The 24,064-nt window shown below is 42.9% G+C and overlaps 1 protein-coding gene across 3 annotated transcripts in view; it reads right to left on the reverse strand.

Moving 5' to 3' along the window:
• Positions 1-1,242: 1,242 nt before the first annotated feature.
• TBX5 (T-box 5) overlaps positions 1,243-24,064 on the reverse strand; it is a 49,034-nt gene continuing 26,212 nt past the window's right edge. For all 3 annotated transcript variants that reach the window (XM_008579106.1, XM_008579105.1, XM_008579104.1), the window contains 2 exons: positions 13,688-13,914; positions 1,243-3,361 (listed from right to left, as the gene is read on the reverse strand). In XM_008579106.1, the coding sequence (XP_008577328.1) occupies positions 2,787-3,361; positions 13,688-13,914 (802 nt within the window). In that variant the 3' untranslated portion in view covers positions 1,243-2,786. The remainder of the gene's footprint in view (positions 3,362-13,687; positions 13,915-24,064) is intronic.

Below are 24,064 nucleotides of genomic sequence, written 5' to 3' on the forward strand. Positions count from 1 at the left end.
TATGGAATGAGAGTGCCCCTCTTCTGATTTATGAAACCGCTCTGAAGATGTTTTTAATGATTTTCCAGTAGTGGCAACTGTTTGAGTGCTGGGGTGGGAGGTGTTAATTCCGTGTTTGGGTGATGTTCTTCTGAAAAAACTAAGACTGTCTGATTATATTGTGTATTTGGTAAATTAATGATTTTCCAGTAGTGGCAACTGTTTGAGTGCTGGGGTGGGAGGTGTTAATTCAGTATTTGGGTGATGTTCTTCTGAAAAAACTAAGACTGTCTGATTATATTGTGTATTTGGTAAATTAGTTTGGAAAGTAATTTCTTCAAAGGCAACCTTTTATTTTTTTAATTGACCCCCCACAATAAACATCTATTTACAGCACAGTCAGAACTTATTAAGCAAAACTTTACTAATTCAGTCTTTTGGGGACAGAAAAGCCATTGACCTAGTTTCTCCATTGCACTTGAAAGAAGCTGAACTGTCATTTCTTTATAATTAATTCACACTTCTTGGGAGTTCTTTGCCTAGAAAAGTTCCCGGGGGACACGATTAAATGAATAATTTGTAATCAACAAGCCAATTGTTCCTGTTTCAAGGGAATATGACATATTTGACCGTTGTTGATAAATTTGAGGGGTGTGGACATTGAAACGATAAAAACAGAAAATAATGGAAGCACTAATTTACTCACCAATTTGCTGCTCTGTTCTGCCTCGTATGTGTTATATGGGACAAACTCACAAATCCTAAATGTGAAGGTTTTAAAATAAATATCTGTCCCGTTTATGATCCATAAAGTCGTCTGCATTGAGGTTCCCCAAATACCTGATTCTAACAATTAATTCAGAGAAAGAGGCCCTTCAGAAAACCAAGTATTAGTTGCTTATTAGTTATTAGTTATTGGTTATTAGCATATGTAACACTAGGTGTTACATACAGTGTGACTAGTACCATTTTTAGATCAGTTGGGATTCCTAAAGATTTTTCTTTTCCACTGCCAATACAAATTCAATTAAAACAAACAACTCAATTCCAGGGCTCTAAACGAGTGCATAAATATATTCAGTTCCATCGCACTCAAGTACAATGGATGCTAACTACCCCTGAGATCAGCAGGAGAAAGCAGATGGGGTGAAAAATTCACAGGCAAGACAACTTCCTGACAACTTCCTGTTTCCCCCACCTAACATTCCCTCTATGCAGTCAGTAGAAAGAATGGGGGAAAAAAATGGCTGTTCAAGTCCCTTGTACTTTTTAAAGCACATGGTATTTATTAGGCATTAATTGGCACACAAGTATAAGGCACGAGTACTTAATTTTCACCCTCCCCCCTTAGCAACATAAAAAGACATAATCGCATAAAGACACTCACGTACAAACAGACTCACACTCTCTCACGTACTTGGGCATACTCAGCCTCACATATTACCCTGTTCTCTTTATTAGGGTCTGTTTAAAAAAAAAATTTCTTTTTTTAATCAAGAAAGCAAAGCACATTCGAAAGAAAAAAAGAAACAAAACACAAACTTGATTTTGAGTATCAATAAAATTAAAAGCTCTTGGCCAGCTCCCATGCTGGTTTTCATTTCATGTTATTACTTAATTAGAATTCCTATTTATAAATAAATAGTACCAGTAAAATATTACATCTGAAGAACCCTACCCTAACATTTTACTTACACACTTTTCTGTTAATACTGTTTTCTGCTTTCAATAAACACAGTTTTGTGTCAGCATTTGGTGCTGGAGTGATTTCTTTGGAGAGAAGTAACCAGTGAGCACGTCTTGCCTTTTCTTGAGAAATTGTGGGTTTTGCTTTGCATCCCGTTTGGGCCATCGGCGATGGAGGTTCGGAAGCTCAGGGCTGGCTTTGTTTTTCAATCAGGAAGAATATTTACTTTGGCTTTTGTTCACAACTCTTGTCCACACAGAGCTTGGGTTCTGCTTATCACAGTTCTTCCCGCATGTAAACGGGCTTTTTAAGTTTTTCAAAGCAAGCTTTCCGGACGGGAAGCTATAGGCCACGTTTTAGCGACAGATGGCTGGAAAGACACAGGGCTGGGAAGATGGTGGGGCTGAATCAGATAGGCTGCCAGATGGGGTCGATGTTATCCTGACCCCTCTGGTAAGTAGAAGGCAGAGCTGAGCGCCGTGATCCTGGAAAAGGCAGGACAAGTGGAAGAAAAGCTGGGACCTGGGCAACCTTTCAGAAACATCACATGTCAGAGGTAGGTACTTTTCTTAGGTGGTGAATTTAGGCTTTAGGGATGGTTTATTTGAGGGGAATCCCACAAGTACACATTTTGAAACATACTTGCCTCAGGCCTCCCCCCAAATAAGGGACTGGGTCCCGTTAAGAAAATTGAAAGAAAAAATATATTATTATTTATTATATAACATTGTCAACATTAACACAAAGACAAGGAAAGACTCCAACTATGCATTTGGAGAAAACTTAGTGAGGCTAGACATTCTGGAGCCCATAAAAAGGAATTGGGGAGGACATCAGGTATGGTGTGAATGAGGCTGGTGGACAAGTGCGGTGGTCGTGGGGGGTGGGACTCATTTTTTTGTTTGTTTTTTAAGTTTTGAGACATAACGGCAAAGTCCCATTTTTTGAATTGTGGTTTCAAGCTACTGATTAGATCAGTGTCCAGAGGCTTCGGGTGCAGATGTGACCTTTGGGTGAAATGAACAATCTTGTCCGTGGGGTTCTCTTTGCTATTGTCTCTGTCCCTCACTCTCCCTCCTCTCTCTCGGCAAGTGTCTGTCTGTCATGAAGCAGGCCTCGCTTAGCTGTTCTCACTCCACTCTGGCACCATGCCAACCCCATGCACAGAGTGGTACTGGTGAGGTGACAGAGTCCTTGGCACACCATGAGAGTAGAGGAACTCGGGGGCCTGAAGGCTGGCGGGGGACTGAAGGCCAGTCTGAGGCCCACACTGCCTGACCACAGGCTGGTGGGCCACGGAGGTCTGGTGTTGGAACATTCCCTCTCCGAGCTGTGGGGAGCCATGGTTGGCCATGCCAGCCAGCCGGGGGACCAGGGGCCCCGAGGTGAAGTGAGCAGAGAAGTGCTGGTAGGGTAGCCTATCCATGGGCTGCACAGTGGTGACCGTGCAGCTGCTGTAGGAAGGCATGCTGGGCCACGTGTTGCAGCTGATGTCCTCCAGGCTGGGCACCGGCTCACTGGGTGGCGCCGAGCTGGCGTACATGCAGGCCTGCCGCTGTGCCGACTCTGTCCTGTAGGAGGCACTCAGACCCTGCTGCTGGGGGTAGCTAGAGCGGTAGAAGGGGTCCTCTTCACTAGGTGATGTCTCCATATAGGGCTTCTTATAGGGATGGTCTGTGGTGGAACATTCTTCATCTGTGGAGACAGGAGGAGAGAGACCAATGAGGCCAGGACCAGCCACCAGACAGCTAAAAGCAGAGGTGGCATTTGGCCAAAGGACTAAAGAATTAAGTCTGAGAGATTATTAGCTCCAACCTCCATTCTGATCAAAAGGGATGGACTCTAATGCTTAAGACCTTGGGCTATGAAATTCTAAGCACACAGTTTGATATTTCTGAGCTCAGTTTCTTTATCTGTAAAATGGAAAAGGTAAAAATTAACACTTTCTACAAAGGGCAGTGATGAGAATTAAATGGGAAAATATATATTAACCACTTAGTCCTGAGCCTGGTATAAGGAAACATTCAGTAAAAACGATTATTATTATCATCTTCTCTCCTCCCCAGCATGAAGGCAGGACATTGTCTTATCCATCACTATATTCCCAGAACCTGGTACACACCTAGTATTAATAAGAAGAATAACAACAGTATCAACAATAACAGTAAAACCAAACACAGACAGTGTTTGCTCTGCTTGGCACTGTCCTAAGCACTCTCCAGAAGGTACCCCACTTAACCCTCACAACGACCCTATGAGTTGGGTTCTACAATTATATCCACTTTATAAATGAGAGAAAAGAAACACAGGGAGGTTAAGAAACTCGCTGATAAACAGTGGAGCCAGGATTAGAGTCCAAGCAGTCTGACTTCCAAGTGCTTGCTCTTCAATGTCATGCTACATAGAGAAGATATGCAATAAGTATTTGTGCAATGGACAGATGGATAGATGGATGGATGGACGTGCAAATGGGTGGGAACTTGGATGAATCCTCAAATCTTTTCCTGATGCCTTATGTAAGCAGGTTAATATTTGTTGAGCCATACAAATTAATGTTGGTGCTATTTCTTTGCTAAGCAGGTCACTTCCTTTCTCTGTGCTCTAGTTATTCCCTAGTGTAGGGCAGTGGAGATAGTACTGTCTCTGAACGAGGGTCTCCCTTAGCTGCTTTGGGGTCATTGGCCCCTTTGGGAACTAACAAAGGTGCTGGGCTCTCTCCTAGAAAAGTATACTGAAACACAACATCTTGAAAATTCCATGTGTACTCAGTCTCTCATGCAACTTCAGGGGTTAAAAGACTCCCTAAAGTGCAGGCCCTAGGTTAAGAAGACTAGATATGTCTGGTTTTGAATCTGGCTCTTCTACTTAATATCTGTGTGATACCAGCAGGGCATCTACCCTCAGACTCATTTTCATCATTTCTGAATGAGAGTTAGTCATACTTACCTCACTGGGTGGCTAAGAATTAAGTAAGACTGAGCGTATAATCTCCAGATATTCTTCACTGAGAGCAGTTCTTGTGGCAAGAGTCACGCCAGTGGTCAATCTCATGGCAGGTCTAATCTACAACACCCTTCAGCCATTTCCTTTAGGGCAAGTAATACTTGGGAACATCTACCAAGGTGTATACTTCTACTCAGACTCATTCCTTAGATGAAATTTTACCCTCCAAACTGGAGATTTTCTGTCCTCATCTTCTAATCTCTTTCTAATCAACAAATGTTAAGAAATTATGTCTGTGTTTAGGGGTGAGAAGACAAATACAATGCCAGGGCATACATGCAAAACTCACTATGATGGTCAATGGCCATAAGGGCAGAATGCTGGACTTAATAATGGGAGACAATAATAACAGCTATTATTTATTGAGCACCTACTAAATCACTTTACTCTAATCTCATAGTAATTCCTTGAGGTGTCTGCTCTCATTCCTGTTTCACAGAAGCATAAACCGAGGCTCAGAGAAGTGACTTGCTCAAGGTCACACAGCTGGGAGAAAACAGGCTGGAATAAAAGCCAGATCTGACTTACTTTGCCCCCACCACACCTTGTTTATAAATCTATAGATTTCTCATATCCAACACCTCTCACCCAGTCATCCAACAGATATTTAGAGCCCTTACCAAGTACAGGTACTGTGCCAGGTGCTAGAGATAATGTGGTGAATATGGTAGATGTGATCCTGTTCTCTGTACACATCCTCTGTCCCACCCCATTCCACCTTGAGCAGTAAGTGCTTATAAAGGCTGACACTCTGGCTTGGAGGTGGTCCTCAGACATAAAGCTTCAAGTTAAGTCCATTCACTTAACACTAAACCTTTGGCTTTGGACTGATTTGTAAAATGGTTTGGGTTCCACTGAACATCTCCATTTGGCATCATTCTCCAATGAGAATGTCAAAAAGTAATGTCCGCAAGTAAGTCAAAAGTCTCCCCAAACAAAATGTATCTATGTTAGGATTGTACCCACTTAATAGCAAGCAAATTTATTTTTAAGTTAGACTCTTTCTGGAACACATCTGGGACCCATAGGATGCCCAAAAATTTGTACAAAAAAATAAATATAAAATGCGGTCACTCTTCCAGGTGTTCTATCTATATCATGCCAACTATCCAGATGTTTTAAGACGTCCAGATGAGTGGCCACATTTTTTACCTCTCAACTGGGTGTTTTTCTGGAGTCTCGAAGACAGTGCTACACTCGACTTGTTTTTGTCCTCGCCGTCTCTTCCCTTGATTCCTTCCTTTCAATTCTTCCTTCCACCCCCCAGTTCCATAAATCTGAATGTTTCCATTGTTGCTGGAATCATAACCTTTCGGTTTTCCATTTAACCAGGGCGTTCCCCTTTTCAATAATAGAAAGTACAGCTGCAGGGTACCCTTGGCAAGAGAAAAAAAACAAGGCGAACTAACCATTCTCAAGTTTCTGATCCCCTTCCAGATTTGTTACAAGTAAAAAAGGAAGAATAATAAGAAAAAGGCCGGAACCCATTTTGGAAAATCGTAAAATTATACATTCCAGTCTTTAATACTCCAAAGATCTGATGCAGAGCCCTAAGAAAAACTTGATGCTGGCTTATTGATGAAAGCAGGTCCTGAGCTTTCTCAAATTTCTCTCAGGCCCTCTTCACATTATAAAGAAATTCCAAAGTAAGGATCCAAATTTCAGGTCAGTCATGATAAATACTCTGGATGTAATCTCTGTGTTTATTTTGGTTATGGTTTGGTTTCTTTCTTTTTATTAGAAGCTCAATAACTGTTCAACAGCAAAGACTTCTGTCCAACTGAGTAATGGTTAGCTCTCGGGGTTGGGGAATGGGCTGTGGTCAAGGGTCAAGTCTACGATGAGATGAGTCCATAACTTGGCTTTGGAAAGTTGTATAGTAAGAGTAGTCAGGTATATTGCAACTTTCCTGAATCCAACTGAGTCTCTTGGATAACAAAAGAGTTCTACCTGATTGTGATCACCCATCATGATGCAGAATTGTGAAAAACCCTGGTCCCTTGGATTTTTCTAAATATTTTTGCTTATGGATGAAGTAGCCTTGATGATGAATCCATAACACAGATAGTAAGGCACAGAGTTATGGCTCTGATGCTTACGAGCTATGTGACCATGTGCCAATCACTGGATCATTTCAATTTTGTTCTTAACTGTAAATGGGAATGATACCTAACCTTCTTGTGAGATTTAATTGAGATAATTCTAAACGCAGCCTAGTTTCTGTCTATCTTTCTTGCACATGAAATGTTCAAATCTTATCTGTCTACATAACCTGAGTCTACTCTCTTTTTTCTATTGATAGACTGGACAGATGGCTCTTTGAAGGTCATCCAATACTTGAAGGTATTTGGGTGGATTCCAGAGCTGGAAAGCTCACAGAGCTGCTTTTAAAGCACTAATCCCACTGAGCAAATACTGTCACAATTCCCAAATGGGTCATTTCCCTTGCCAATGAGTTCATTTAGACGAGACTGTTAGTCTTCAGAGACACCCAGACCCTGGATCCCAGAGTGGTGAACAGCCACTCCTTAGCTGAGTGACCTTCAGCAAGTCTAAAGGGAGGCTGTAATTCAGGCCTCTGACTCACAAAACAGTTCTCTTCCTGACAGATGGCCCCAGGCTTTTCATTGTTATGCAATCCAACATACTCAGCCAACATGAAAAGGTAGTATCCCTTAACCCTTATGAATGGATGGATGGACAATGGGTTGATGGATGGATAGATGGGTGGGTGGGTTGCTGGGTGAATGGATGGACAGGTTGATAGATTATTATTATTATTTTCCTTTTGGTGTTCTAGGTTCTTAGCTCTTAGCTTAAAGTAGGAAGAACTTGAATATTATTGTGTGAAGATCCTCAACTAGGAATCAAAAGACTCAGATTCAAATCTTACCTAGCCATTAAATTTATTTACTGGCATATTATCAGTGCCCCTCAGTGAGAATACAAGTTTCCTGAGAGTAGGGTTTTTCCCCACCTTTTCCTCCACTTATCCCATGCACCCACCAGAGTGCCCAGGACATAGTAAGTGCCCAATAAATACCTATTTGATGACTCCATCTTAGATCTGCCACTTATCAGCCACATAACCTTAGAATCTAACCCAGCCTCTTAGTCTTCTGTTTGCCCACAGCAAAATGGGGATGGAAGGCATCTCCCCTGGCACAAAGATTGCCATGAGGATCCAGAGAAGGGAAGGATGTAAAACTGCTTTAAAAAACACACAACACTGAGAAAATGCACCCTGCAAAACACTTTACAATATCTGATTCCCCTTCCCCTCTCAATCTCTGAATTCCCCCTGATTATCCAGTCTAGCACATGGCCTTGCTGAAATCTTTATTTGGGTTGCATTTTGTTTCTAATGGGGGGATGGTATATGAGTCAGGATGGGAGGGGAAAAGAAAGACAGACAAATGCTCTCCCAGGCCCTGGGGTCCTGGATTTGATTGAGCTGTGCTGATAAAAGACCTTCCCAGCTTTTTTGGCTCAATCCACTGGGAGAGATAGTTTGGAGACAGCTGGGTCCAAACACAAGGGAGCCCTCTGGCCTGCCTGGCCTTTGGACATTTCATTGGGCCTGACTCCTAGGCTCATTGGAAAGGAGACAGACAATGAGGGGAAGTCAGATAGTGGGGCAGGCAGGGGCCAGGGGGAAAACCACCCATGGAGTTATCACTTAACGGGAATCCCAAACTGGAAGGAAACCTCGGCTGATTCCTTATCACTTTACAGTGTGGAGGCTGATGATGAATGGCTATTTGTTGTCTTCCATGCAGGACAGACAGAGCCTGGCTGGAATGTTCCTTGTCACTGTGAGCTCCCTTTTGGGGGCGGAGGGAGGTGAGAAGGGCAGAGGTTTCTGGAAAGGTGAAAGAGCTTCTCCAGTGTGCACACCCCATGCACCCCCAGTCCACAGGCCTCCCCATGAATCTTGGGCTGGGCCACTCACTGGCTGGATCACTTTGGGCAAGTTCCTCAACATCTCTGAGCCTCAGTTTCCAAATCCATGAAAAAGGGGTAATTCTTCATTTAGTTATCTCCAATCAGTCACTAAGTCCTGATTCCACCCACATCTCCAGCTTCTCCCACACCCTGGTCTGAGCTGCCGTCTCACACCCTGCAACAGCCTCTCAACAGGTTTCTGGTGTCAATTCTAGTACCCTCCTATCACAGCAAAGTGACTGCTTCCAAACAAAATACCTAGTCATGTCGCTCACAGATTTAAATCCCTCTGGTGTCTGCCCATTGGTGTTAAGATAAAATCTGGAGTTCTTGATTAAAATGGCTCACAAGGGCTGGCATCGTGCTGGCCTCTGCCTTATTCTCAGCTCTTATTTCCTTCCATTTTCCCCTTGCTCTGGGCTGCAGCATCTCAGCCCTTTGAGATGGCAGATTCCCCCTCATTCCGGAGGCTTTGCATGTGCTTCTCTCTGTGCCTGGACATCCACTCACCTCCCCTTAACCTAGCCAATACTTGCTCTCCTCCGATCTCAGCTTCAGTTCTCCCCGATCTCCCACCCTAGTCTGATACTCCCATTTGATATTCATGAGAACTTTGCACACCTCCTTTACAGCATTTGATCACAACTACATAATTACTTGCCTAATGTCCCACCTGCTTGCAACACTGTGAGATTCATAAGGGCAGGATGGTGGCTAGCGAACATTCACTGAGCACTCCTACGTGCCAGGCACTGTTTTATGTGCTTTACATGGATGATCTCATTTCTTCTCATCACAGCCCTACTGGGTAGGTGCTATTGTTATCCCCATTTTGCACAAAAAGTAGTTGCGGCCCAGATAGGTAAAGCAATTTGCCCATGGTCACACAGCTCCAAAATGTCAGATACTATGATTATTTCTGCAATGGGCCAGCCACGAACTCCAGCTCCCCCAGTGGCCACCCCAAGTTGATCTTAAGTTCATCTGAGGATCCTGCAAATGCCCTGTGAAAGTCAACCGCCTACATAATCTAAGAGGTTTGTTAGCCTTGCATTCAAAGCCTTCCCACTGCATCCTTTAGAAATGCGTTTATAAGGATATTGCTGTAAGCATTGAGCCTAAAAAGCATCTTGATTTTTTTTTAACTTCTTCCTTCCTTTCTTTGTTTGGTCTGGCATTAATTTAATCAATAGAGCTCTCTAATTCAAACTCAAAGAGCTCTTAATTAGCATGTCTGACCTAGTCTCAAAAGCAGATCTCCAGTGGAAGATGAACTTTTGAGACTGCAGCTGATAAGCAAAGGTAACAGAGACAGTATACAGTGGTGGTTAAGGGCACAGGTTATTGCATTTGCAGACCAGGTTTGAGTTCAAATTCTACCTTCAAGAACCACTGACACATTTTTTTAACCTTTCAGAGCCTCAGTTGCCCCATTTGTAAAGTGGGTTAACAATAGAACCTACTGAATAGTGTTGTTGAAAAGACTTGGTCTGGGACCTAGGAAGGGCACCGTTAAATATAATATAAAACAAAATCTTCATGCAGGAACCTGTGTTCCATGGGACATTTTTAACCTCCTCCTCATGCCTAAAGACGCAGACGTGTTTGCAGGCATCTGGTCTCCAGCCCATCCAGCAGCGGACGTGCTGGGAGTCAGGCCAGGGGGCCTGTTGGGGTGATATTGTTCAGGCCTTCAAGATCCCAGGAGTTTGGATGGGCTTCAGGTAAGTCTGGAAGTCAGGCCTCACCCAGGTCAGGTTTCCAGATTCATACTTAAACCAATGACAGCTCTTCTCTCCTTCAAAATGCAAGATTCGTAAATGTCAAATAGTCAAACCATGTTACTTTCCTCACGTAACCCCAGCTCCAGAGCAAGCTGCCAAAGCATCATTTCTTATTAGCGAGTTGTTTTTTCTAAAGGTCTGGGCACCGGGCACTGGACTTCCAAAGGCGTTGTGTTAGCAAGTTGCAAAATACATAATGTGATGCCATCTATGTTAAAAGTAAAAAAAACCTTATTTCTGTGTGTATACATGTATGTGTGGTACATGCATGCATGTGTGAATAAAATAGGTCTATACATTTTAAGTAAGTTTTTTCCAAGGGGCTGGAACTGGAGGATACATGTCAAGGGAACCTTTAGTTTTACTTGTATGGTTTGAATTTCTTATAATCTGTATGCGTTTTGTGTTGCTTACATGCTTGAAATAAGTAAATATTGTTATGCACACTTCCCTCCCTGCCCTCCGGAAACAAAGGAAGAGGTAAGAGAGGAGGTAAATTGGTCAGGGGCTGTCCCACTCACCTTTCCTCTTGGTGCAATGGTAAATTTGGCTGTGCTCCTGGGGCAGTGGGTATGGGTTGGGAGGGGGCAGAAGGTCCTGGGAGGGGCCAGAGACTCCATTCTCACACTGGTACTGGGACCCCAAGTTGGATGAGGTGGAGAGAGCTCGAGGCTCACTGCTGAAAGGACTGTGGTTCGAGGCCACTTTTTGCCTCACTGTGCTCCTGGGAACCACGGGATATTCTTTACTGAAAGAGAGAAGATGGAAAATAATGTTTATCAGTGCCCTGATACAGATTCCCCAACTGGCTGAACCATGGGTCCAAAAATCCACCAGAAAAGTCACAGAATAAGAAACAAAAGGGTCTTTGATGAAGTGATCCAGTTATACTTGTGTGCATCATATTCCATGGACATATATTTGGGCACCAACTTTTCATGCCTTATACATAAGGCAAGCAGGTTTCTGAATAGTTCTATATGCATGTAGAAAGGTTACACCCCTATTTAAAACTGCTCTTACTCTCTAATTCAAACTCAAAGAGCTCTTAATTAGCATGTCTGACCTAGTCTCAAAAGCAGATCTCCAGTGGAAGATGAACTTTTGAGACTGCAGCTGATAAGCAAAGGTAACAGAGACAGTATACAGTGGTGGTTAAGGGCACAGGTTATTGCATTTGCAGACCAGGTTTGAGTTCAAATTCTACCTTCAAGAACCACTGACACATTTTTTTAACCTTTCAGAGCCTCAGTTGCCCCATTTGTAAAGTGGGTTAACAATAGAACCTACTGAATAGTGTTGTTGAAAAGACTTGGTCTGGGACCTAGGAAGGGCACCGTTAAATATAATATAAAACAAAATCTTCATGCAGGAACCTGTGTTCCATGGGACATTTTTAACCTCCTCCTCATGCCTAAAGACGCAGACGTGTTTGCAGGCATCTGGTCTCCAGCCCATCCAGCAGCGGACGTGCTGGGAGTCAGGCCAGGGGGCCTGTTGGGGTGATATTGTTCAGGCCTTCAAGATCCCAGGAGTTTGGATGGGCTTCAGGTAAGTCTGGAAGTCAGGCCTCACCCAGGTCAGGTTTCCAGATTCATACTTAAACCAATGACAGCTCTTCTCTCCTTCAAAATGCAAGATTCGTAAATGTCAAATAGTCAAACCATGTTACTTTCCTCACGTAACCCCAGCTCCAGAGCAAGCTGCCAAAGCATCATTTCTTATTAGCGAGTTGTTTTTTCTAAAGGTCTGGGCACCGGGCACTGGACTTCCAAAGGCGTTGTGTTGGCTATTGCATCTATGAAGTACAACAGGCCACTCTTGAGACTAAGATTTGGGCCTTTCACAGCAAAACAGCTACTACTTACTGAGTCAACCCTGAGTCAACACATAATATGCGTGATTTTGTGACATCTTCCTGCTGAGCCTATGAGACAAGTCCTAACATGAGCTCAAATTTACAGATTTTTTTTAAAAAAAAGCTTAGAGAGATTAGGTAACTTATCCCTATCCACAAAAAACTTGCAAGTTGTATGGTGGAATTCATCCTGATTTTCTGGTGCTGAAGACCACATATAAGTTCTAGTCTACACCATCCCTCTGTATCCATCTTTTTGATCCCTCGCCTAGATGAGCAGCTTTCTCTCTGCTTCCTCTGGGACTCACTTTCTGGAGTGATAATCTGCCACTTATCCCATACCACCTGTTGGGTGCTTACCAGGTATCAGATGTGCTAGGGAACTTACCACCATTTACAAAGTCCAACACTGAGGCTCAGAGAGGCTAGAACACCTGCCTAAGGTCACATAAAGAGTCAACAGCAGAGTTGAGATTCCAACCTGTGTTTCTCTAGCCCTACTGCCCACACTCTCCCCACGTGCCCATCTGTAGCTCACACCAAGCAATCATTCTAGTGAGTTGAACTCCATCACACCACCCTTGTCAACCACTTCAATTCTGTCTTGCAAAAAAAGGCCACCAGAAATTTCTTTTTTTCACATAGCTCCTTTGGATTTAGGTGACTTAGGAAAAAACCATTCATTCTTATTTGGCTAGGAAAACTATGCAGTGCCTCAGACACCAGCTTAGTAGATTTATAGAGGGGATGAGAAGGGGGGAAATTGCCTGTGGTGTGGTGTGTGTGCGTGTGTGTGTGTGTTTGTATATGTGTGTGTGTTGGTTTTGATCTGGAAAGGAAAGAAGAGTTCAGAATCCATCTGAGAGAAACTCTGGCAAAACATACCAAAGAGTCATCTACAATCACAAGGAGGTTCCCTACATCATGGCTTGCAATACAACTTCCCTGTCCACTGGTGAAGGTGGCATAATAAACTCCACTTCATCTTTTCTAGGCAATACTTCCTCTTCCATGGCTAAACAGAAAGGGAAACAGGTCTATGTTCATGAAAGGATACTTAAAACACATTCTAAAGTTAAAAAAAAAAAGCAAGTTGCAAAATACATAATGTGATGCCATCTATGTTAAAAGTAAAAAAACCTTATTTCTGTGTGTATACATGTATGTGTGGTACATGTATGCATGTGTGAATAAAATAGGTCTATACATTTTAAGTAAGTTTTTTCCAAGGGGCTGGAACTGGAGGATACATGTCAAGGGAACCTTTAGTTTTACTTGTATGGTTTGAATTTCTTATAATCTGTATGCGTTTTGTGTTGCTTACATGCTTGAAATAAGTAAATATTGTTATGCACACTTCCCTCCCTGCCCTCCGGAAACAAAGGAAGAGGTAAGAGAGGAGGTAAATTGGTCAGGGGCTGTCCCACTCACCTTTCCTCTTGGTGCAATGGTAAATTTGGCTGTGCTCCTGGGGCAGTGGGTATGGGTTGGGAGGGGGCAGAAGGTCCTGGGAGGGGCCAGAGACTCCATTCTCACACTGGTACTGGGACCCCAAGTTGGATGAGGTGGAGAGAGCTCGAGGCTCACTGCTGAAAGGACTGTGGTTCGAGGCCACTTTTTGCCTCACTGTGCTCCTGGGAACCACGGGATATTCTTTACTGAAAGAGAGAAGATGGAAAATAATGTTTATCAGTGCCCTGATACAGATTCCCCAACTGGCTGAACCATGGGTCCAAAAATCCACCAGAAAAGTCACAGAATAAGAAACAAAAGGGTCTTTGATGAAGTGATCCAGTTATACTTGTGTGCATCATATTCCATGGACATATATTTGGGCACCAACTTTTCATGCCTTATACATAAGGCAAGCAGGTTTCTGAATAGTTCTATATGCATGTAGAAAGGTTACACCCCTATTTAAAACTGCTCTTTAACAATCAATAAACACAGGTGGCATTTTGAAATATTTCAGTGTAGTCTATATGTGTTTGAATGCCCTAATTCAAAAGCTAGATGAGCTGGGCTATTATTTAGACTTAACCTCCAAGCATCCATCTGTAAAATGGGGCTGAGGTCTTTGCCCAAAGTTAGTTAGGAATGGTAGCTGACAACCTTGGATAGTCGGGTGTGAATCTAGGTTACTCTAATCTGGATAGATTGCTGCTTGTGCCTTAGAATTTCCTTTTGAGCTGCTGACCTGGTCCCCACTAATGTACTTAAGTTCTCTGTGACTTGGTTTTCCCATCTGTAAATAAGGAAAATAAATGTCCCCAGTTCAAAGCATTGCTGAAAGAAGAGATGAGTTAATTGTGAAAAAGACTTAGAAAGGAACATGACACATAGTGAGTACTCAACAAATGGCAACCATCTTCATTATTGTTATTATTTGGGGGAGAGTAGAGGGAGGGAGAAAGGAGAGGAAAAGAGAGCAAGGGAAGGTAGAAGAAGGAAGAGCAAAGACTAAGAAGTTAATAAACAGAGCATGGGATCTAACATAAAGCAGGTCCAAACTTGGGTCCCCTCTCCCTCACCTGTAGACTGTGTGCTCATCTGAGATGCAACCTTTCTGAGCCTTAGCATTCACACAGGTAAACTGAGCACGATAAAAATTCAATGCCATCATGTGACTAGCATCCCCCAAAGTGCTCAAAATCTGGTTCCTCATACTCTCATGATTGTTCTTCCACATTCCCTTATTTTCAGCTTTCATATCAGGTATCCCCATTATTTTTCTCAGAAGGACTTGGAAACATCAATGGAAACCTCTCCTGGGAAGAAGGGGAGCGGAGCTAAGCAGCACTGGAAACTCCAAAGGAAACTAGGTGGAAACTAGGTGGGTAGGAGGTTGTGGAGCAGTTGAGAGCAGATTAAAAATAAAAGAGACAGTGGAGAGAAAGAGCCTGCTGTGCAAGAAGAGAAGAGCCTGGCCATTGCATTCCCATACCCATCAGGGGGCAGGGCTGCCAACATTTGGGATGGGTAGAGGGAATCTTGAACAGGGAATTTATAAAGTGCATATATTGCTATATCCCATTTAAAAGATATTTTCATGTTATGCTTCAATATAATTAGTTTTCTTTATAACCTATGTATTTTATTTTATGCATTTAATCATATTATTCTGAGAAGTGATCCATAGGCTTCTATACAACAGATAACCCCTGTCCTACAAGGAATTACTGATAAATTCCAAATTTCAGTCATTTGTGATTTTACTGTGCCCCAGAGCCATCTATTCTTTAAATTATCATATCTTTTAAAATTAGTTTCTTATCTAAATAAGCATAATCTCACTATAAACAATAGCATCTGTGAAATTAGGAGCTTGTGGTGTTATAGTTCCTCTAATGCAATTAAAATGGATACTTAACTGTTAACCTGAAATCATCTCATGTACAAACAGCTACACATAAGACATTTTGAAGAATGCCGCATTAGCCTATTTTATCTTTTCTATGACCCTACAAGGTAGGTATTGTTTTTGTTCCCATTTTACAGATTAGGAAACTGAGGCCCAGGGAGATTAAACAACTTGCCTGAGTTCACAGAGCTAGAAAGAAACACAGTCAGAATTCTACCCCAACAGTTCCCTAATCACTTCTATACAGTCTCCTAGTTACTTCTTTTAATTTTAAAAACACAATATGTTTTTTAAGAGAACAGGGGTTTGAGGCCCAAGACTCTCTTTCTACTTCTCCTACCCCTCAGGGGTGTAACCAACTCCACCCTGTGCCCCTGCCTTTGTTTGTCATGTGAAAGCACGTCAGAGTGGCCAGGCAGGGGACACAGGGTGTCTGCCAAGTTTCCATGAGGCTACAGACACCCTCACGACACCCAAGGGTCTCCGATCCGAGCCTTCCTGTGGCATCTGCCATCCCAGAACCAAGGCTGGACCCACCCCAAGCAGGCACACCAGTCAGAATCTCTCCCTGGGGCCAGGAGACTGAAAGAAATGAAATTAGCTTTATAGCTCTTACTTGTGGTTCAAGCTATGTAATGGAAAAATAGAAGAAGAAAAATTATAATAATAATAAAACATAAAAGTTGTCAAATCTCGCCAGCAATGCCATTTAGGTCTGCTTAGTTCAAGTACTGGACGGTCAGAGCTCCAATAGAAAGGGGGAAATCTCTTTTGGTTTTATAGTTTTAATGGGGACAGTTATTTTTCTTTTAATTAAAGAAAATAACCTCCAAAAAATGTTGGCCAAGAGAATTTACAAGGGAATGTATCAATGGACTCTGTGGAATTCTCCATTCCAGCACTGCCAAATTGCAAAATTACTCTCTGGAATGGCCAAATCCTGCTTTTGATTACTGACACTCACAGAAGTGGGAAAGCAATATTATTCCAATAACCACTTGCCCCTCACAGCTTGTTTCTCTCCAAGGAACTTGAAACATCATCCCCATCACCATGAACATCTCTTTTAGTACCTGAAATATGAGGTCCCTGAGCCCATTTGACAGGTGCCAAAATATGAGCATGGAAGGTTAAAGTCACTTCCTGATCAGTACGGGATTATAGAGGCAAAAGGAAGAAAAGGTTGGAATCAAACAACAGTGGAGTGATTTTCACTGGGCTCATCAATGGATCAAAGGAACAATCAATCAAAAGAACACGGTTAGTATCAATACAGCAGAAATCTCTGAAGTCCTTGTGATGAGAAGATAAACTATATTCCTCTGCAGCATAAAAGCATCAATGAAGAAGCGAGGGCACGAGAGAATTGAAGTGAATGCTGAAGAGCTTTTGCGTGTCTGGGAATACAGACAGCCACCGAACACGGGCTGGCTTTTCATCTAATCATCTTCATCCTCATCATTTAGACTGTTCTGTAAGTGCCTCCTAATGTTCAGCCCCTGTATTGGTTGACTAAACAGTAGTCCCCCCCTTATCTGCAGTTTCAGTTTCCGTGGTTTGAGTTACCCTCCCAGTCAACCATGGTCTGAAATAGTAAATGGAAAATTCCAGAAATAAAAAAATTCATAAGTTTTAAATTGTGCAGCATTCTGAGTAGAGCAATGAAATCTTGCAGGGAACATAAATCATCCCTGTCCACTATATTCCTGCTGTGTGCACTACCTGCCCGTTAGTCACTTAGTAGCTGTCTAGTTTATCACAGAAGAAAAACATAGCATATATAGGGTTTGGTATTATCCATGGTTTCAGGCATCTCCTGGGGATCTTGGAAAATATCCCCCATCAGGGGAGACTACTGTATATGCTTTCCCTCATTGATCTTGACAAGAACTTCATTTCATGGGTACAGATTATATTTATTTTAGAGATAAGAAAATTCAGGCTCAGAGAGGTCAAGCAACTTGTTCCAGATAACACAGCTAAGAAGAGATAAAGTTGTGCTTCACCCAGGGTTAGTCCTATTCCAAAGCTCTTGCCTACTAACTTATACTCAGCAATAGGGAATTGTTGCCTGCACACCAACTGCTTGGCAAATACAACCATCCGGTTATATAAAAAGCATGCTGGTGATAACAGAGTTGGATATCGGCTATACTCAGACAACGTCAAAATCTGCTGGTCAATTCTATTTGCGGAATCTTCTGTTTACCAAATCCTGCTGCTCTCTGCTGTATCAACCAGCTACACCCATATCCCATGTATCAAGCTCCAGTCAGAGTCGGGGCTCATCAGACACAAGTCGGGGTCCTGAGTACCCTGGGGTCCTGGCTCACCCTGGGTGTCGGAGCCTGCAGACCAGCTCCTCCCTGGCTGGGCCCCTCTCACATTCTGTTCCACGTGAGCGAGTGCAATGAATGACGCCATTGTCACCAGGTCTGGGTTGTAAAACATTACAAGGGAATATTGAAATCCATGGCCAAACTGCATCCTCAGCAGGCTAACGAACACCCCTGAGAACGTTTTCCACTATAGCCGACTGAATTGGCCTTTTCACAGGAGCAGGTGGCAGGGGTGCTGGTGTGCTGGGGTTTTTGTTTTGTTTTGTTTTCCCTCGGTGATGCTTACCCAATTTCTGGCAGCCTTTTTCAAACAACTAAAGCAGTGCACTGGGGCAAGGCAAGGGACTGTAAAATCCCTGTTCTTGGGGAGCAAATTCCTCTTCTCATGAGCACTTTAATCTGCGATTAAAATTTTAAAAGTGGCCATACAACCCCTTGAGAGCTTTCCCAATTTATTAACTTTCTAATACACTTGGGGAAGTTATGCGTGGACACAGCACAGACGAGGGAGGACACACCCCAGGTGGGAATTAGCCCAGGACAAATAACACAGAGGGCTGTACTCAGTTCACACCACGCCAGCAAGCTGGACAAGGGCCTGGTACCATCTTGCAGGTGAGAACAAGGGGCGCAAAGAGATTATAAAAATTTCCCAGTGTCGATCCAACCAGGGATGTATGATTTGAGGGGTGCTGAGAAACTCAAGGACCCCTTTCTCTCTGACCTTGAGCACCCACTGCTTATAACAACTGGTTTGAGGTCTTTGGTCCCCCTTGTAAAACTCTAATAATATAATACTCTGAAGTGGGGCTGCATTCCTTACTTTAGTGCCCAGCCACAAACTTAGCCACTGTGGTGCTGGTGAGGTTCATCCTTTCTTTCAGCCTCAGTGTCCTGTCTATAAATGGGATAATCAGAGCAGCCACCTCTTGGGGTTATAAAATGATACAACGCATGGAAAGGCTTAGCATATATCGGGGACACATTGCTTGATAAACACCAGCCTGTAAATCACACCTTATTATATTTTGGAACAGAGGTACCCTGCCAGGGCTTCAAATGGTCTATGAACCCCCAAAATGTCAAAGATTTAGAGCTTGTCAATTTTTCTAGGGAGAAGTTCACACTTGCATCAGCTACTTACAAGGGGTCTGTGATTCAAAAAAAACAAAGTTTTGGCCCACACTACAAAGGTGGTTCATGAAAAAGTCCTGGACCAACTGTGTGGACAATTCATGGCATTTCTCTTTGTCTCAGTGTCTCTATTTGTGGACAGGATTGACCAGTAGACTTTGACATTGTCTGAGTGTAGCCAATATCCAACTCTGTTATCACTAGCACGCTTTATACAACCAGATGGCTGTATTTCCAAGATAGTTTCCAGCCCCCAAGGCAAAAGCTGGATGTGAAACTACAGACATAAAAGGTCAATTTGAACTAAACTTTTGATGAGTTCATGGTAATAGATTCTCAAATAGTCTCACCAGGTATTTAATACTGAATTGAACAACTCAATATTTTAGTTCAGACTTAGAAAACTAAGAATTTTAACCAGTTTATGTCTGAGTTTTAGCTGTTATTGTTTTGGATTTTTTGTTTGTTTAGTGATTTTGAAGTGAGGGAGCGTTCTGGAAGCTGGAAGGGTCTGAACTAAGTGACCTTCCTCAAACTGCTTCCTGTACTGAACAGGATTGTCTTAAGGCCTATTTTGTCCTAGGGGAAATCATGCGGGGGTCCCTTGGCCATACAGAAGTAAGTCAAGGACCTTCTGGTGACCTTTGGTTCAGATGAGAACCTTGGCAAAGTCTCCCAAAGCAACTACTTCTGAAGGAATGCTAAATGTTCTGTGTACTAATACAAATGTCTTCCTCCTGCCCCATACCCCCAGACCTGCCACCGCTTCCCACCCCCTCCAAAAAAAAAAAAAAAAACCTGCAGGAGAATGGTCTCTAGGAAAATAAGTTTTTAAAGTAAAGATATTAATTACTGGGGTGGGGTAGCTGGGAAACAAAGCTTAGGGTAGGGATGGGCAAAGATATATAAATCTGTCTAGGAGGGTGGGTTTCAAACTTGGCTGTACATAATCACTTGGAAAATTTTTGAAAAAAATACTGATGCCTAAGCCCACCCCCAAAGAAACTGAAGTCATTATTTTAGAGCACAGCCTGGACGTTAAGCATTTTAAAAGCTCCCTAGATAAAAGGAGCCTTCCACAAGTGTACACATTGTATGATCCCATTTATTTAAAATTCTATAACAGATGAAACTAACCTATAGTGAAAAAAAAATCAGAACATTGCCTCTGGTGAAGAGGAGGCAGAAAGTGACTAGGAAGTAGAATAAGGGCATTTTCTGTGATGACGGGAACGTTCTATATTTTGATAATGTCTTGGGTTTCACAGGTACGTGCGTTTGTCGTAAAGTGTCAGGTGCACTTAATTTTTGTGTGTGTTCATGTTTATGTAAATTTAGTCTAAAATAAATTGTGAACAAAAATGGAATCCTAGTTAATGATGTGCATGCTGAAGTGTTTAGGGGTGAAAGGTACTCATGTCTGCAACTTAATTTGAAATGCACCAATAAAAATAAGAAGGATGGATGAACAGATGGGTAGATGGATATGTGATAGAGCAGATATATAGTGAAATGTTAATCATAAAACCTAAGCAGTGGGTACATGGATGTTCACTGTACAATTTTCCCATGTTTTTTATGTCTTAAATTTTTCATGTGAAACATTGGGGGCGACATACTACGGGTAATTCTAGTGTTCAGCCAAAGTTGAGCACTAAGTAGAGAAAAGGGCCGTCTTTTCTATAAAACAGTCCACATATGGGCTGTATTTCCAGAAAATAAGGTCACATATTCACCTGCATGTGCTTTTACCCAAACGTGACCAGGGGACTTCTGCATCAGAGTCACCTGAGTGAATTTGTAAAAGGTCAGTTTTTGACCTATCCATAGAGCCACTGACTCAGAACCTTTAAAAGTGAGACCCAGAAAGCTGCTTTTTTAACAAGCTCCTTCAGGTAATTGTGATGTATGCCAACAGTCTGAGAAACCATGCTTAAATGTGGGAGAGTGAAAAGCATACAACTCAATAACAAGACAAAAAATCCTATTAAAAAATGGGCAAAGAACCTGAATAGACATTTCTCAAAAGAATACATACAAATGGTCCACAAATGTATGAAAAAATGCTCAGCTTCATTACACATCTAGGAAATGCAAATTAAATCCACAATGAGATATCACCCCACATTTATTAAAATGGATATTATCAAAAAAAAAAAAGATAACAAGTGTTAGCAAGGATGTGGAGAAAAAGAAGCCTTGTACACTGCTGGTGGGAACGTAGCTTGGTAGCCACTATGGCAAACAGTACAGAAGTTCCTCAAAAAATGAAAAATAGAACTACCATATGATCCAGCAATCTCTCCTCTGGCTATATATCAAAAGGACTCTAAATCAGTATGTTAAAGAGATATCTGCACCCCCATGTTCACTGCAGCATTATTCATAATAGCCAAGAAATGGAAACAACCTAAATGTCTATCAATGAATGAATGGATAAAGAAAATGTGGGATATATATGCAATAGAATACCATTCAGCCTTAAAAAAGAAGGAAATCTCATTTGAGACAACATGATTGAACCTGGAGGACATGACTGCGAGGGGAAACAAGCCAGTCACAGAAAGCTACACACTGCATGACCTCACCTATACGTGGAATCTAAAACAGTCATGGCACTAAGTGTAGAGTGGTGGTTGCCAGGGGCTGGAGGGAGGAAACAAAGGGGAGAAGTTGGTCAAGGGGAGCAAAATCTCAGTTAAGCAAGATGAATAAGCTCTAGAGATCTGTATAGCAATGTGATTATAGTTAGCAACACTGTATTGTATATTTGAACTTTGCTAAGAGGGAAGATCTTAAGTGTTCTCACCACACACACACACACACACACACACACACACACACACACACACACACAGATGGGAACTGTGTAAGGTAAAGGACATATTCATTAGCTCGACTGTCGTGATCATTTCTCATTGTGTGCATATATCAAAACATTAAGTTGTACACCTTAAATATATACAATTTTTGTCAATTGTACCTCAATGAAGATGAGAAAAAAATTTGGATGAGTGAGTGAGTTGTTCCCAGCTCTGTCCTTGAAGAGCAGGTAGGCTGAGGCCAGGTAGGGGGAAGGAGTGGGAACAAAATTGCAGCTGCGCAGGAAGGTGGAGGGCTGTTCTGAGTGTGCTTGCCCTTGAGAGACACCAAGATCCAAGATGGGATGCCGTCAGAAAAACCTCAGTTTTACAACTTCACTTATGCTGGCTCGGCTTCTCAAACACAACCCTTCTCTTGTTTTATATAAATGCACCCTTCCCTGGAGGAAGCCACGTGGCCAGACCAAATTACAGCAGTAAGTGGGGAGTTCATGTCATCTCCAGAACGTTGTCTGGGAAATCACTTCTCATTAACTGGGCATTCAGATTACCTTTAACCACAAGCATGAGAACACAAGAGCGCTTAAGCCTTTGGTTTTAAAAAAATGGTCATTTGAGGTTAGAAGCTGAAAATTAATTTAAAATCAGGAAGGAAGGAATATAGGAAAGAATGCTCAAATGCAAAGGATTTTAACCTTTTAGGGGTCCCGGAACCCATGAATCCCTTAAAATTGCTTGAATTTTTTTTCTATTTATATATTGTGAGTTTTTCAGAGAGTCTCTTGCTTTAATTGGATTTTCAGAAAGAATCTCAGATCCAGATTAAGAGACCCCACCCTACAGAAACAAGGTAGAGGCACCCACAGAGGTGGGTGAGAACGGTCAATTTCCTCCAATGTTCAGGGACCGGGACTGAGTAATGGGTAGGCTTCAGTCTAGCTGCGATGCCCTGGGCTGCAAACTTTCTCTCAACTCTCTGGATGGATGGGTCAAACTCCAGAGCCAAAGTGGAGCCTCAGGATACCCCTGCTGCAGACAACACTCCCCCCTGATGAATTGGCAACCCACTAAAAGATCAAGGAAATACAGGCTCCTTCATCCCTTCCATGAAGAGCTCTGAGGCCGTAGAAGTCCCCTAAGTGTGATACAGCCACAGTCTGCGAGCCCCAGGTAGTGCCCCATAAACACTGCTTATGGCAGAAAGACCAGTCGTTGCTCATGGCCATTCTGTGCAAGATGAAGCAAGAAATAGCATGGGAAAGTACTTTGCTTCTGTGTGTTCATTTCTAGGGTTGGTTTGTTGTTACAAGAAGATGGGAGACAGCCTGGTGTAAAGGGGATTCTCTCCATTCTGAAGAAACCAAGCTCACAGCCAGGGCTTTGCATCTTAACTAGCTGTGTGACCCTGGGTATGTCCACCTGGCGTCTGGCTTCACCAGGACATGGACCATGCCTTGACACCTAACAGCGATCAAGCACCACTCTGGGCCAGTCGCTGTGCTCTGTGCTTCCATGTGTGCTGGGGCAGCTTTAAAACACTTCAGTACATTCTTTGACATTCTTTCTAGGTAGAGGAGGGATCCTTGACCCTCCTCCTTGAATCTGGGCCCACCTTAGTGAGTCACGTTCAACCAGCAGGACACAGTGGAAGTGACACTGTGTGACTTCCAAGGCAAGGTTGGCAAAGGCCAGGCAGCTTCCGCCACCATGAACAGCCCAAGTGCCCTGAGTCTGCCATGCTGGAAAGGCCATGTGTGGATGCTCCAGTGGACAGCCTGCTGAGGTCCTAGCCAAAAGCCAGCATCGACTGTGGAGCATATGAGCGTGCCATGCTGGACATCTAGCCAGTCCTTATTTCAGATACCTGCAGCCCAGCCAGCACCTGACTGCCAGCAAGAACTGCCCAGTCAAGTCCTTCCCAAACTCCTGACCCACAAATCATGAACAAAAATCCTCTTTGGTGTTTCTTGCTTCACCTTGCACACAGTGGCAATGAGCTACACCTGGTCTTTCCACCAATAGCAGTGTTTATGGGGCATTAAAGGGGGCTAGCCAATTGCAACCGTGTGAGTCTTGGGGATTCTGATGGCCACAGAGCTCTTCGTGGAAGGACTGAGCTTGCCTGTACTTCCCTGCCCCATTAGTAGGTTGC

This window comes from Galeopterus variegatus, unplaced genomic scaffold (genome assembly GCF_000696425.1).
Source record: "Galeopterus variegatus unplaced genomic scaffold, G_variegatus-3.0.2 Scaffold1810, whole genome shotgun sequence".
NCBI lineage: Eukaryota > Metazoa > Chordata > Mammalia > Dermoptera > Cynocephalidae > Galeopterus > Galeopterus variegatus.